Source organism: Hyperoodon ampullatus, assembly GCF_949752795.1.
Source record: "Hyperoodon ampullatus genome assembly, chromosome: 17".
NCBI classification, from domain to species: domain Eukaryota; kingdom Metazoa; phylum Chordata; class Mammalia; order Artiodactyla; family Ziphiidae; genus Hyperoodon; species Hyperoodon ampullatus.
This window is the reverse complement of record NC_136930.1, coordinates 59,987,892-60,002,971: the sequence shown is the minus strand read 5'-3', so window position 1 is coordinate 60,002,971 and position 15,080 is coordinate 59,987,892. Positions and strand designations below refer to the sequence as shown.

At 36.7% G+C, this 15,080-nt stretch overlaps 1 protein-coding gene across 2 annotated transcripts in view; it reads right to left on the bottom strand.

Annotated features, from left to right (window-relative positions):
- MTBP (MDM2 binding protein) overlaps positions 1 to 15,080 on the bottom strand; it is a gene marked incomplete at both ends in the record, with an annotated part of 69,222 nt that overhangs the window by 22,105 nt on the left and 32,037 nt on the right. For both annotated transcript variants that reach the window (XM_079722555.1, XM_079722554.1), the window contains 3 exons: positions 2,693 to 2,848; positions 11,720 to 11,827; positions 13,018 to 13,191. In XM_079722555.1, coding sequence (XP_079578681.1) covers positions 2,693 to 2,848; positions 11,720 to 11,827; positions 13,018 to 13,191 — 438 coding nt within the window. The remainder of the gene's footprint in view (positions 1 to 2,692; positions 2,849 to 11,719; positions 11,828 to 13,017; positions 13,192 to 15,080) is intronic.

Genomic DNA, 15,080 nt, shown 5'->3' with positions numbered 1-15,080 from the left:
CAGGCTAAATATTAAGGAATGGATAGGCAAACATTCATATGTATTATGTCTTTTGGGGAATAACAATATAATTCTTACAATAAAATGAAATACAATATTTTATTTATGTGGCAAGCAGGACACTGAGCCATGCTGACAACCAAAAAGCACAAAAGGAGCCTCTGAGAAACCAAATACACTGCTTCATTTTATTTATTTATTTTTATTTATTTTAAAAAAATATTTATTTATTTGGCTGCACTGGGTCTTAGTTGCAGCATGCAAACTCTTAGTTGTGGCATGTGGGATCTAGTTCCCTGACCTGGGATCGAACCCAGGCCCCCTGCATTGGGAGCACAGAGTCTTAGCCACTGGACCACTGGAGAAGCCCTACCACTTCATTTTAAAACAGTGTTTTACTTTACAGGAGAAACAAAGAAATGGAAGTGATACAAAAGGGAAGTAAGGACTCAAAACTGCCCTACAGGGCTTCCCTGGTGGCGCAGTGGTTGAGAGTCCGCCTGCCGACGCAGGGGACACGGGTTCGTGCCCCGGTCTGGGAAGATCCCACGTGCCACCGAGCGGCTGGGCCCGTGAGCCATGGCCGCTGAGCTTGCGCATCTGGAGTCTGTGCTCTGCAATGGGAGAGGCCACAACAGTGAGAGGCCTGCGTACTGCAAAAAAGAAAAACAAAAACAAAAAAAACAACTGCCCTACAAAATCACAAATCACAGCAAACAAAAAGGAAAGTAATATTTCAGATAACAATATGTGGCTAATGAATACAGGCCACGATAGTCTTACATTTCAAAATATGAAAGAATCACCAAAAAAGGTTATAATTGGTAGATTGTGCTTATTAATAGGGCAAGAATTATAAACATACACTAGAAGATTCTTATTAAAGTATTTGAAATCAGAAAATTGTGATCTTATAGCATTATCCAGAAAAGTCATTTATGCAGTGTTTATGTTCCCCAACAGTCCCAGGTAAAGGACACTGTTTTCTGAGTTCAGATGTCACATTTGGCATTATGAAAGTCTTTAGCAAGTTATGGCAAAGAGTAAATAAAATGGTATTTACTGACTCTCATTTGTTACACATGCTAGAGTTTTCACAAAAAAGAAAAAGAAAAAAAAAACAGATCAATAACCCTAACAATTGCTAATAACTCCTAGTGTGCATGGTTGCGAATAATGGGTCAGAATATGAAATATAATTGCCCTTGCTGCTTCTTTTGCTGTAATTTGCATGTAGGTGTACAGTTGACCCTCTGCATCCACGAGTTCCGCATCCACAGATTCAAGCAACCATGGATAAAAAATATTTGGGCGAAAAAAATTCCAGAATGTTCCAAAAAGCAAAACTTGAATTTGGTGTGTGCTGGCAACTATTTACTTGGTATTTACATTGTATTTATAACTATTTACATTGTATTAGGTATTATAAGTAATCTAGAGATGATTTAAAAGACAGGAGTAAGGTACAGAGCTGGGATTCAGCCTTGTTAGTATTGCTCCAGAGCCCATGCTGTAACCAAGAAGCCATGTTCTCTCACTCACTGAGCATATCTTGCACTTACAAGTAACCTTATACTGTCTCCAACATCTTTCAGGTTACTACACACTATTTAACTTTGGTACTGATATTAAAAATAGTGATAATGAAAATACAAACAACAGGTAACAACTTTTTGGCACTGACTGTGTTCTAAGTGTTTTACATGTATCAACTCAGTTAATCCTAATAACCCTAGTAACTGGGTAATCCTATCATCCCCATTTGAAACATGAGGAAACAGAGATATGGAGAGGTTAAATAACCTGCCCAAAGGCATACAGCTAACAAGTGACAAAGCTGAGATTTAAACCCTGGCAGTCTATCTCCAGAAGCCTGGGCCCTTAAACATGGCACTAGATGCTGTATTTATATTTTGTTTTCCAAACAGATCATAAGCCTGTAGAAAGCCAAGGACCCAAATTTTTACTTCTTTGTGTGCCTTCATGGCATCAAACAGAGAAAAGGCACTCAACAAACATTATTATTAACTTGATTCTTTGGTCATTTTCTTATTAATGTACGAATAAAAATGATTCTCACAGAATAAAAACAAAAAAATTATCCTGTACTTTTAAAATGCCAGGCAATCTTCAAATGCTTCTTTGTTAGATCTTGAAAAGCTTCACTCTATTCAAATTCATCACAAGAATGGAAACCAGGAAAATAGAAAGAAATGCAAGTTAATATAGAAATTATTTCCTGCTCCCTCAGTAGAAGTTTGGTACTGTTCCTGCTATAATAAATGGCAAATGTGGAGCATCTTATTATATGTAGTTTTAACTATATTAAATTTACTGAGTAGTTTCTTTTTTTAATCTTATGAAAACATAGCTTAATAGAAATCCATTCATTCTAGTAGCGTAGTAACAGTTGTAAAGGGAATCACCTTAAAGTGTTTCTCCCTCTGCTCAGAAACAATTATACTGAACATGCTTAAAGAAAGAAATTATCAGAGAATTTCTACTGCTTAAATGATGAAAAATACAGCTTATTATATATACATACATACTTGTATATACAAATATATATCACTATTAAAATTTATGATAGATTTTTATTTGACTGATATATTTTATTAGTTTTAATAATAAATAACCATCATAAATGCCACACACAAAAAAGAACTAATGTTTAAAGTAACAGAAAACTTACCATTTAACATATTGGAGGTATTGTCTGTCTCTATTAGACTTGTTTTAGGGACAATAGCATCAAAATGATCAAAAAAGCATTCCCTTGTTAGTATTAATAGATTTTTGAGTTCATCCACAGAAAGTACTTCTGGCTGCTTTGCTAACTTTCTCCTTTCTGTAAGACAACAAATCAATATGATTAAAAATAACTGTCATTTTAAAGCCTTGCGCGGTCATCTACTAGTCTTTTATGGGAAATATTTTCTAAAGTAAAACAAATGAATCTCTCCAGCAAATCAACATTCCTGGGTAGGCCTGTTTTCAATTTAGTCCCATTTGAAGGTAACGGTAGAATTTCCAGTTATGTGAGATAAACAGAAATACAGTAACTTGTTAACACTAAAAGGTGATCAACGGTAAAGGCAGGTTTATGGAAGTTTTCAGGAATACACTGCAGAGCATGAAGAACAGCCTTATGTTGGTGTTTATGTGAAAATAAAACCCATAAGGCTTTCGGTTAAATGTGGTGGTTTGGTCATTTCCATCTATTTCTTCTCCCACCCAAAACTTACAATCACAACAGAGGAATAAAAGAGGACGACAAAAGAAGAAACAATAAATAGTGACAGTTTTCAACAAATTTTGGAAGATAAGATAATGCTGGAGTGGTAACAGAGTTTGCAGAGCAGAGGAAGGGTTAAGTTGGGTGCCTGCAGAGGTATCAGGAAGGTCCTGAGCTAAAACAAGACTAGACACACATGGATGTATCTTGCCTCCAGCCCTCAAGCCAGATGACTCTGCTCTCATTTTTGGGGTAGGAACAGAAAAGGAGTCTCAGACTGCAGAATGTCAGGAACATTAAAAGGTGGTACTGATGCTGGAGTTACACCTAAGAGATTAAATAAGAGTCTACGTCCTGAAAGGTCAGACTCCAACCCTGGGGCCAGAAAGCTAGCAGCTACAACTGCCCCACTGAAAAGATTAAAGGATTCTCCTTTTCAAAAACTGAATGCCCCCAGAGAAAAGAGCTTGATACTGACATTACAGTGGAATTAAGGATAGCAGCTCACAACCAAAATGTTGAATAGCTACTCCACCACTCTTGAAGTTTGCCAGATATTACATTAGAGTGAGACATAAAATTTCCCACTTAGGACAGACAGAAAAAAAATCACTAGACATCTAAAGAAAGGTACTGAGGGGAGAAGGGACTCTGCATTTCCATGGTCTTATGTTTAGACATGTAAGGACTTTGGTTCAGTAATGCTTCTGGCTCCCCTTCCCCTCCCATCACTCACTGAGCTAGTCTGGAGAAGAAACTAGGCACGTTCTGATTAAACCTTTCCTCTCCAACTTTCATCTGAGCTAGCAAGTTCTTAGGATACACACTCTCTGCAATGCAGTGAGGGCCCTGCCCGGTCAGGGTTGATCTGCAGGTGTCCTGCTCTGGCTGTCATTCAGGGGCTAAATTCAATTCTGGGTATATGCAGAAGAAAACCCACCACAGATCTAAAAAGTCATATCCTTCAATTCAGTAATTTATCTATAATTTATCTCCATCAGTGTGTTTCTTAAGTTTATTTCTCAGTTGGTTCCAAATTTGGGAGAGGAAACAGGTATTATTTACTAGGCCCCTCCAAGCTAAAAAAAAAAGTCCAGGATGAAAAGGAGAGGCTAAAGCAAGCAAAAAGAAAAAAGGAGCCCAGCAGAAATAAAAACATTCCAGGGAACAAAAGAAAACTTGCCATAATTAATACTCTCGTCGAAATAAGAGAAGATACTATACTCATGAAACAAGTACAGGATGCTCTGATAAAGGAAGTCAATGAACAAGAAAATAGTTTTTAAAATTAAGCACATGAGAGCTCAAATTTTTAAAAGCTGCAAGACATCCCCCAGAAACTAGAACAAAGAGATAATAATATGGAAACAGGAAGGAAAAGCAGGCATTCTGTCCAAAAAAAGCTGACATATAACTAATTAGAGTTCTAGAAAGAAAAAAGAAAATGGGAGAAAAAATTATGACAGAGATAAAAATTTTCAGACTTAAGAACGTGAATCTTCTGTTGGTATGGCTCATCACGTACACAGCTCAATACATTGGAGAGGGGGGAAAAGGGAACACGCACATTATGATTCAGAGTAAAGCTTCCAGAGACAAAGCTTCTGGAGGTAAAAGTTCTAGAAGGCGTAAAAACAAACCAAAAATAGGCCACTTCAAAGGATAAGACTAGTATGAGATTTGTCAACAGGAACACAGCAACATAAAACACAATGGGATAGGGACTTCCCTGGTGGTCAAGTGGTTAAGACTCCGCTTTTCCACTGCAGGGGACACAGGTGTGATCCTTGGTCAGGGCTCCCGCATGCTGTGCCACGTGGCCAAAGGAAAAAAAAAAAAAAAAAGACAATGGGACAATGTCTTCAAAATTCTAAGGGTAAACAATTTTTAACCTGGAAGTCTATATGGATTATCAATCTAGTGAAGATATTTTCAGACATGCAAGAGCTTGAAAAATGTATACCCCATGAATGAACTTTTACTCAGGAAGCTACTGCAAGATATGCTCCAACCAGAGAGGAATTCAAAGAAAAAGGGAGGACAAGGGGTCTAGAAAATAGGAGATTCCAAAAGAAGAGAAGAGGAAAGAGAAGTCTCTTAAGATGTCAGTAGGTCTAAGGAAGCATTCTGTCTAAAATACAGTAAAATATGAAACACTCCAGAAAGAAAAACTATGAGAAATAAAAAGGAACTACTGAGTTTGAACATGCAATAAATTTACTGATAGATGTGTGGCAGAAATGTTGGTGGCTCTGGGAAAACATAACAGTATTTTGCCTGCACAGAAGAATGGGCAAATTAAAAATCAGGTGATTATCAACCATAAAAAGAAAAGATTATACAAGAAAGCAGAGGTGACCATCATCATATACTACATGACTCAGCAGTAAACTTATAGATAGGTACATAGGGAGGTAGGTAGATGGATAGTTAGACAGGAAGGGAGGAAGGAAGGGAGGGAGGGAGGGAGGGAGGAAGGAGGGAAGGAAGGAAGGAAGAGGGAGGGAAGGAAGGAAGAAGGAGGGAGAAATGTTAAAACTAACCATTAGTTTAACCCCAATTCATGATTTCACTGTAAAGGATGGAAAGGCAAAGGGAAGTTGATGTGGGAAAGCTAAGTATTCAGTTCCATAGTTAGGCATTAAGATAATGTCTAAAACTGGTAAATCAGGAAATAACAGCATACATATGTTATTCATAAATCTGGAGGAAAGGTCAAGGAAAACCAGCCGGAAGAGCTGAGGGCAGCTGCCTGTGGACAGAGACAGAAAGATGGGGAGAAGGTAGGGCACTGCTGTTTTCCATTTTAGGTTTTTCAATAGCATTTGAAACTTTTAACTATACCCATGTACTTCTTTGATAAAAATATTTCATTTTTAAAACACTTCTGAACTAATAACATTTTCTTCTATAATAAAATAGTGAACTATAAATTCGTACAGAATTCAATTCAACAAGTATTTATTGAGTATGTACTGTCTGCAAAGCACTGTGCTGTGCCCTTAGATACAGAGGATTAAAGCATATTCCATCAACACTGTGTGAGGGTGGCACATAAATAATACAAGGGAATAGCTGGACACCTCTGTGAAATCCCACCTCACCAACCTGGATATTGCCAGGCTCAATCCAGTTCTGATCCAAAATAAGTAACACATGATTTCTGCAGTCAAGAACATTAGTAATGGTAAAGTAAGAGTTGTAATATATGCTGCTTTTATTACATTTCCTTAGTGAAGATGAAGCTTCAATTGAAGCTTTTTATTTTCTTACCATCTTCTGGGAGCCATCTAAAATGAAAAGTTGTCAATGATTTGCTTTCATCTGAAAGATGCACACTAAATAATGTGCTGCAGAAATTAGCCCCACATTTTTTTTTTTTTTTTTTTTTTTTTTTTTTTTTTTTTTTTTTTTTTTTTTTTTTTTTTTTGTGGTACGCGGGCCTCTCACTGTTGTGGCCTCTCCCGTTGCGGAGCACAGGCTCCGGATGCGCAGGCTCAGCAGCCATGGCTCACGGGCCCAGCCGCTCCGCGGCATATGGGATCCTCCCAGACCGGGGCACGAACCCGTATCCCCTGCATCGGCAGGCGGACTCTCAACCACTGCGCCACCAGGGAGGCCCAGCCCCACATTTTTATTAATGCTAAAAACATACTTAAATAATGAACCTGACCTATGCTTATTAAAACTGTCAATTATATTACAGTAACGGGCAATCTGAAGAGCAGGATATGACTTCCTATTGACCTGGATGACTGGGCAATAGAGAGAGAAAACAGATAAGGTTTAATAGGGTTATGAGCAGGATAATTTACCTAGGTGAAAAATAATCTTGTGAGTGACAAGTGAGTCTGCAACACAAGTGGCAGATAAAGATTTGGGAGAAAAATACTGGGCTAAAGTCTAAAAATGAATTAGCAAAAGAATGCTATTCCTAAGAAAGCTAGTAATAACTCAGGACTTAACTAACAAAAATAGAGTGTAAATATCTAAAAGTATCAGCAGATGGACCACCAATCAGGGCTGCACTGGGTTCTATAAATTTAAAAAAGATGTGGGGAACTCAGAGTAGAGACCACAATCCTGGAGCAAAATGACAATACTGCTATTTTGGTATTTGTTTTGTATCACACTGAACAGTTTTTTATTTAAAAATTGTTCAGCATTCTTAAACCTTTTCTTTAAAAATCAGTGAAACAAGATACTGAATATTTCTAAACACAAAATTTATAAATTATAAAGATCAGGTAAAACATAAATTATAAAATTTATATATCATTCTAAATGTTTATATCTAAATATCTATACATCTATATCTAGATATAGTATGGAGGTTCCTTAGAAAACTAAAAATAGAGATATCATATGATCTAGCAATCCCACTCCTCAGCATATATCCAGAGAAAAACAATTTGAAAAGACACATGGACCCCAATGTTCATTACAGCACTATTACAATAGCCAGGACATGGAAGCAACCTCAATGTCCATCAACAGAGGAATGGATAAAGAAGATGTGGTACATATACAATGGAATATTACTCAGTCATAAAAAGGAACGAAACTGGGTTATCTGTAGAGACATGGATGGACCTAGAGACTGTCATACAGAGTGAAGTCAGAAAGAGAAAAACAAATATCGTATATTAATCCATACATGTGGAATCTGATAAAATTGGTATAGACGATCTTATTTACAAAGCAGAAACAGTGACACAGAAGAAGAGAACAAACATATGGATACCAAGGGGGAAGTGTGGGGGGATGAACTGGGAGATTGGGATTGACATATATACACTATTGATACTATGTATAAAACAGATAACTAATGAGAACCTACTGTACAGCACAGGGAACTCTACTCAGTGTTCTGTCGTGACCTAAATGAGAAAGAAATCCAAAAAAGAGGGTATATATGTATACATATAGCTGATTCACTTTGCTGTACAGTATAAACTAACACAACATTGTAAAGCAACTATACTACAATAAAACATATAAACAAATAAAAATTAGATATAAATTTTAAGAATAGAATAAAAATAAATTATTCTAAAAAATAAAACCCTAACAAATTTTATTTGATTTTTGTGTGATTTTAAAAAACAGAGTACCTCATTAATGTGAGTAAATTTTCATGCAGATTTTTCCAGTTGCTTGTTCTGATGCAGTATACTCAGATAAATAGTGGGGGAGATAAAAATAAGTTTACTCCATATCTTATCGATAATTTTGAAAAAAAATTTGAACAACTTTTTGTTTTCCAGCAAAGACTACAATCTGTATTGATATTGAAATGTTAATTTTTTTCCCAAAGAAAACTCTTCCTATTGTATCAGTTTTCATCATGTATAAATTAACTGTATTGATTTAAATACTTTTATATTTATATTCATTTCTTTGAAAATCACTGAAATAGACACTAAGATAGTCTTACACTGGAAACTTCATTTTGTTGTCATTCTCCTGTCTTTAGAGATACTTGAAATCTGAACAGATGCATCTTTGTCCCCAGATTTTCAATTCATTATTAACTCTCTGGGTAGAGGAGAGATTGGTTAAGCAAATAATTCCATCGTAAATAGATTAACTGGATCATTAATCTTAATCAAGATCTAATGCTCTAGATTACAAACTGGCCAGTGCATGGATAGCCCCAGAGCTGATGTCTCCAGCAGCTATTATTAGCTCTGAGGCTTCCTTCAACTTCAGGCCCCCTACTTGCCCTTGCCCAGTGCTGTGGCATCCTTACAGCTTCTGCCTGTGTTACGGCTCAGATGCTGGTAACTTCTACGTTTTCAGCATTTATTTAGCACTTTCTTCCCCGCCCCCCCCCCCCAGCAGAGCTTCCAATCACACCTGTAGGCAGCTACTAGGCAACAACCTAATTATAATTATATTTCCCTTCCCAACCAAGCAGGAGGGATGGCCTTACTGGGCTTAACTCTTCTTACCCAAAGGAGAGATACACCAGCTTCAGATAGCTGCCCATTCTTCCACTCTCACAGTTTTTCTGGTTGGAAGGGTAAGGAAGAGAGGTGAAGATGAAAGAGAGGGGAGATGTTGAAGGAACTTAGTTTAAAGAGCTGCCAGAGGCTTATGGCAAAGAATCAAAGCCTAAAGAGGTGTTTAGCAGGGCTAGCACAATGTCAAGAAGTGAATAACACTAAGCTAGCAGATGTTAGAAATAAAGGAGTTTTATCCACAAAAATACTAGTATTTCAGCATTTTTTTCCTTTTTTTCTTTTTAATTGAAGTATAGTTGATTTACACTGTTGTGTTAGTTTCAAGTGATTCAGATATATACATATAAATATATATATATATATATATTCTTTTTCAGATTCTTTTCCATTACAGGTTATTACAAGGTACTGAATATAGCTCCCTGTGCTCTACAGCAGGGCCTTGTTGTTTACCTGTTTTATGTAGCGTAGTCTATATTTGCTAACCCACACTCCTAACTTATCCACCCCCCACTACCCCCACCTCCCACCCCATGGTCTTCTTTGGTAACCGTAAGTTTGTTTTCTATGTCGGTGAGTCTTTCTGTTTTGGAAATAAGTTCACTTGTATCATTCTTTTAGATTCCACATGTAAGTGATATGGTATTTATCTTTCCCTGTCTGACTTACTTCACTTAGTGTGATAATCTCTAGGTCCATCCGTGTTGCTGCAAATGGTGTTATTTAATTCTTTTTTATTGTTGAGTAATATTCCACATCCTCTTTATCCATTCATCTGCTGATGGACATTTAGGTTGCTTCCATGTCTTAGCTATTGTAAATAGTGCTGCTATGAACGTTGGGGTACACGTATCTTTTTTTTTCTCTGATTCTAGTAAAACAGCTTTACCGTGTTGTGCTAGTTTCTGCTGTACAATGCAGTGAATCAGCTCTATGTGTACCTATATCCCCTCCCTCTCCCCCTTCAGTTTCCACCTTTTCCAGATATATGCTCAAGAGTCAGATTGCTGGATCATATGGTAACTTTATTTTTACTTTTTTTCCCTTGGGTTAGTATGTAGTACCTTTTATTAAAACTAATTTGCCTTTCCTAATTATATTTTCCTTGAGCTAATATCATTTTCATAGTTAAAAAAAAGTGGTTCAAGGAGTTTAAGACTACACAATTACCTTTGTACAATTGAAAAAGTAGATAATTCTTATATGAATAATCAAGACCAAGTATTCTAAAATTATTTTCCATTGAATAAAACAAAATACTGAATCCAAGGTATTTTTTAAATGCTTTTAAAGAAAAGAGTGGGGCTTCCCTGGTGGCGCAGTGGTTGAGAGTCTGCCTGCCAACGCAGGGGACGTGGGTTCGTGCCCCGGTCCGGGAAGATCCTACATGCCACGGAGCGGCTGGGCCCGTGAGCCATGGCCGCTAGGCCTGCATGTCCAGAGCCTGTGCTCTGCAACAGGAGAGGCCACAACAGCGAGAGGCCCGCATACCACAAAAAAAAAAAAAAGAAAAGAAAAGAAAAGAGTGATATTTTTCATTTTATAATATATCTACTTAATAATCATTTTTTCTATATGCAACTAATGAGGCCTCACAATTTGAATTACTTTCTTAGAAATTCTATATCAATTAGCTTAAAATAAGTCCAGATTAGGTACTAATGAATGATTATTTATAAAAACAATATTAAGACTGATAACCAAGTTAACATTTAGTAATACAGGAAAAACCTTAAATAATGACCCTTAAAAAAGTGTCAATTTCTTGAATAAAGAAAAATCCATAATGCCAACTTCACTCAGTATGTGAAATGTGCTTAGTTATGATTAAAGTCTAAGAATCAATGCTCACGTTAACATATTAATTTCTCTAGATTTGTATTTTCTTCTATTTGCAGTCTCTATCATCCTGTATAGCCAAAAAGATATAAAGAGAAATTTTGTAAAAATTACTACATTAACCAGAATAATAAAACTTAGGTATCTTTTCTAGCATACAGTTAAAAATAATGAGAAACAAAATTTTCCTGGATAAATATTATTATAAATGTTAAAAGCAATGTACAATAGCAATATACTGAATCTGGTGGGAAAGAAGTTACAGACCTTTTCTATCCTACATCACCTCTATCAAGAATAGCTCTACAGGGACTTCCCTGGTGGTGCAGTGGTTAAGACTCCACACTCCCAATGCAGGGGGCCCAGGTTCGATCCCTGGTGGGGCAACTAGATTCCCGCATGCATGCTGCAACTAAGAGTCCACATGCCACAACTAAGGAGACTGCATGCTGCAACTAAGGAGCCTGCGTGCTGCAACTAAGGAACCCACATGCCACAACTAAGGAGCCGGAAAGCCGCAACTAAGACTCAGTGTAACCAAAATAAATAAATAGTTCTACAAATGAATATCATATCTAAAAGACAAAGTGTATAAGAAAAAGTGACAAAATAACAATGCCTTAGGTCTGAACAAGTCAAAACTCCTACACCAGAATCAAATGCACCAATCATTACTTACTCAGACATTCTTTCAAAGCCAAAGCCTGAACATTAGCTAACTGTTTCTCTCTTTGTATAAGTTGCTCCCCAGAGAAATTTGGAAGTGACAAGAGGTCAAGAGGAAAGCCTGAAAAACAGAAAAAAGTCAGTATTAAAGATGATTTGTAACAAAAATTAATATTCAGTCCTCAAGAAATGTTATAACATAATTAAAAGTCAATTACTCATCTTTCTTGACCTTGCATATTTCAAAGTAAATAATAATAACTGAGCAGCAGAAAATAAGTGTACTAAATTATTCTGCATTTTAAACTTTGACCTGCTTCTTAAATTGAGAGAATTTAGGTAGCAGAATAGAATTCCTTCCACCACCTTTTCTTCTACCTGCTTGGCTATTGAAACTCTTACACAAAACACAGACAGAGTATCGGAGCTGGTCTCCAAAGATGGCCTCCCAGTGAATCACATTTCCTGCCACTCATTCGCCGCGCAGTCCTTCCACAGTGAATCTAGGTTGGCCTCATGTAACTAATAAGGTGTGGAAAAAGTGACAATGAATGGCTAGGTCACAGGAAGCCTTATAGCTTCTTAGAACAACTGCTCTAAGAGCAATTAGCAACCATAGACGGAATCAGACTCCCCAGAGACCATGTTGTGAGGAAGCCCATGTTGGCCAGGAGGACAGGACACGTGAAGAGGAAGTCAGCTTGCATCTGTTCCAGCCATCCTAACCCAGGCACCACACATGTGGGTAAAGAGCCATCTTACACACCAAGCCCTGTTAAGTCTTCAAAATGACTGAAGCCCCAGCTGTGTGTGACTGCAGTCATATGTGGATCTTCAAAACAGAAACATCCAGCTGAGCCCAGTCAACCTACAGGACTATGAGACATTATAGTAAATCATCATTATTAAGCTGCATTTGGGGTAGTTTGTCATACAGTGATAGGTAACCAAAGCGTGGAGCTTGGAGAGAAAAATAAAAAGATGGGCAATAAAATAGAACGAGATGCTTGAGAGAAAGTAAGTGAAAATAAGAAATAAATTCTAGAAAAATAATACGTGTTTAAAGTGGAAAACACTAAAAATTTTCCTATTTGGAATTGAAGGCTGACCTACTAAATTTTACTAAGTATAATGTATAAGGGATTAATTCTCTGCCCTCTAAACTGTCCAAATATGTTATAAAATATTTAAAATAAAAGTAAATTTACTGAAAGTGAAATGGAGTTTGGAGACAATAAGTTCATTAAAAGTTAAGTATGTACACAAAGAAATGTAAAAATGTTTTGTTTTCCACCTAAAGTTAACACTTACTCAGTTTGGTTTCTTCTGTCTTTGCTTTCATCTTTCCATGGATTAAACTGAGTGCAAATGAGCCATTGATTTGGTTGGCTGAGTGAATCAATGTGGCTTTACACTTTCTGTTGCCATTACCTTGTAACAAGAGATAATAGCTAGAACTCTCTCCTTTCACTTCAACATCCGGAACTAAACAAAAACAATTATTTTGTTAAGTATGTGAAAATTCAGCAGGCAACATGGCAGAATCATACATTTGATCCATAGGATATAATGACACGTCTATGTTATTTCAAAACAAGGTGTTACCCAATACATTTGGGGCAGTAGTTGTTCATTTAACTGAGGAACCTGTTAAAGCAGAGAATCATAACAAAAATGATACTCACAAAGCATATACATTTTACTTTAAATTAATGTAAAGTAAAATTTACATATATATTTTACTTTAAATTAAAACTATGTGTACTCATTCATTAACTTTTGATGTGGCTCATTAGCATTCCATTATGTCTTTCCTATATATCCACACCCGTAACGTATCAACTACTATTTCCAGCTTCTCTTTCTTTAAAGTGGAATAAACTGACGCCTGCAAGCACACACAGCTCAACTGGTGGGAGCAGAAGTGTACAGATATACTCAAGGGTAGCTTTTTGGTCCCTGCAGTGTGCATATGTAATGTATTTTTACAGGAGGATTGGGGAGAATTCATTAATCTGGCTTGACAGTAATGTGAAGGTCAGTTAAAACAGTCTAGTGCAGTTTAAAAACAAATCAAGTGAGGGTTATAGTGAAGGTTGAGGAAAAACTGTGAAGGCTTTGAGACTAAAAATAGAAGTGGAATCCCTTTTGTTGAAGATGGTGAATTGGACATTAAGCATTTATTTTCATTATCTCCTGAAATTCCATGAAATGACAATAAGTTTAAAAATAGCATAAAACTACAAGAACCAATATCTGAGAGAAGAGACAATAGCAACTAAACCTTGAAAGCAGGAAAGCAGATGAACAATTGGTAACAGACCTCAGACTCTCAATTGTTAAGGAAGCTGAGAAAAACAATAGGGAAAGCTTGGAAGCAACAAAATTTATAATATAACCCCTGACGAAAGACTCTGGGATGGCACTGCAAACAAAATGAAGGTGAAATAGGAAAATAGGTTGAAAGTCTATCTGAGAAGCAGTTTGGCTCCTGACCCCTTCTTATTCTTTTCAGGTAAATGACTGTCCTCTCCACAGCCCAGAAGACTAGTGGTTATCCTCTGGAGAAAGTAAAACAAAATGCCTCTGGCCTGGGAGATATAAGACAGAGCTTAGGGTTGGAGTTGAATATCACTGCAGTAAGTGAATGTTTGTACAGTGAATATTGAGGCCCTTTACCTTTCTTCACCTACATAACTTCCACCATTTTGGAAGCCAGATAGCAGAATTGAGCCTTCTTTTAGAAATACGGTCAGTACTAGGGGAAGGACCAAAGAATTCCAACCTTGGGATTGCCTAATGTCTCAGTGAGATCACCCTAAAATGAAGATCAAAGTCAACAAGCTCCAAACATGCACTCAAATTTTCCAATCAGCTTTCTCATACTCCCTCTTAAATATGAACAGGCAGCCAAACATTATGGGACATCAGGGAAAGTCTCTAGTATGAAAACCATATGACAAAGCAAGCAAACAGAAACAAAGTGACTTGTAGGGAAGCAAAGAATATACAGTAAAAAGAAATCATAAAACAAAAGCAAACAACAAACAAATCAGGCACTAAAATCCTCAGAGAAGAGACTATATTGCATCCATTAAATAAGAACAGGAAATTGTAAGAAAAGAACATTAAATAAGAAAGAGCTCATGGAAATATGCAAAAATATATATTTCAACTAAAAGGTTAGCACATAAAGTTGAGTGAATCTATCAGAAAGTAGAGTAAAAAGTCAAAGAAATGGAAAATAGGAAGAGAGACCCACACAAACCAGGAGGAGCAACATTCAAACAGGAATATTAGAAGAGAGAACATAAAAAAATGGAGGGAAGGAAATTATCAATAAAATAATTATAAGAACATTTTTCCTGGGAATA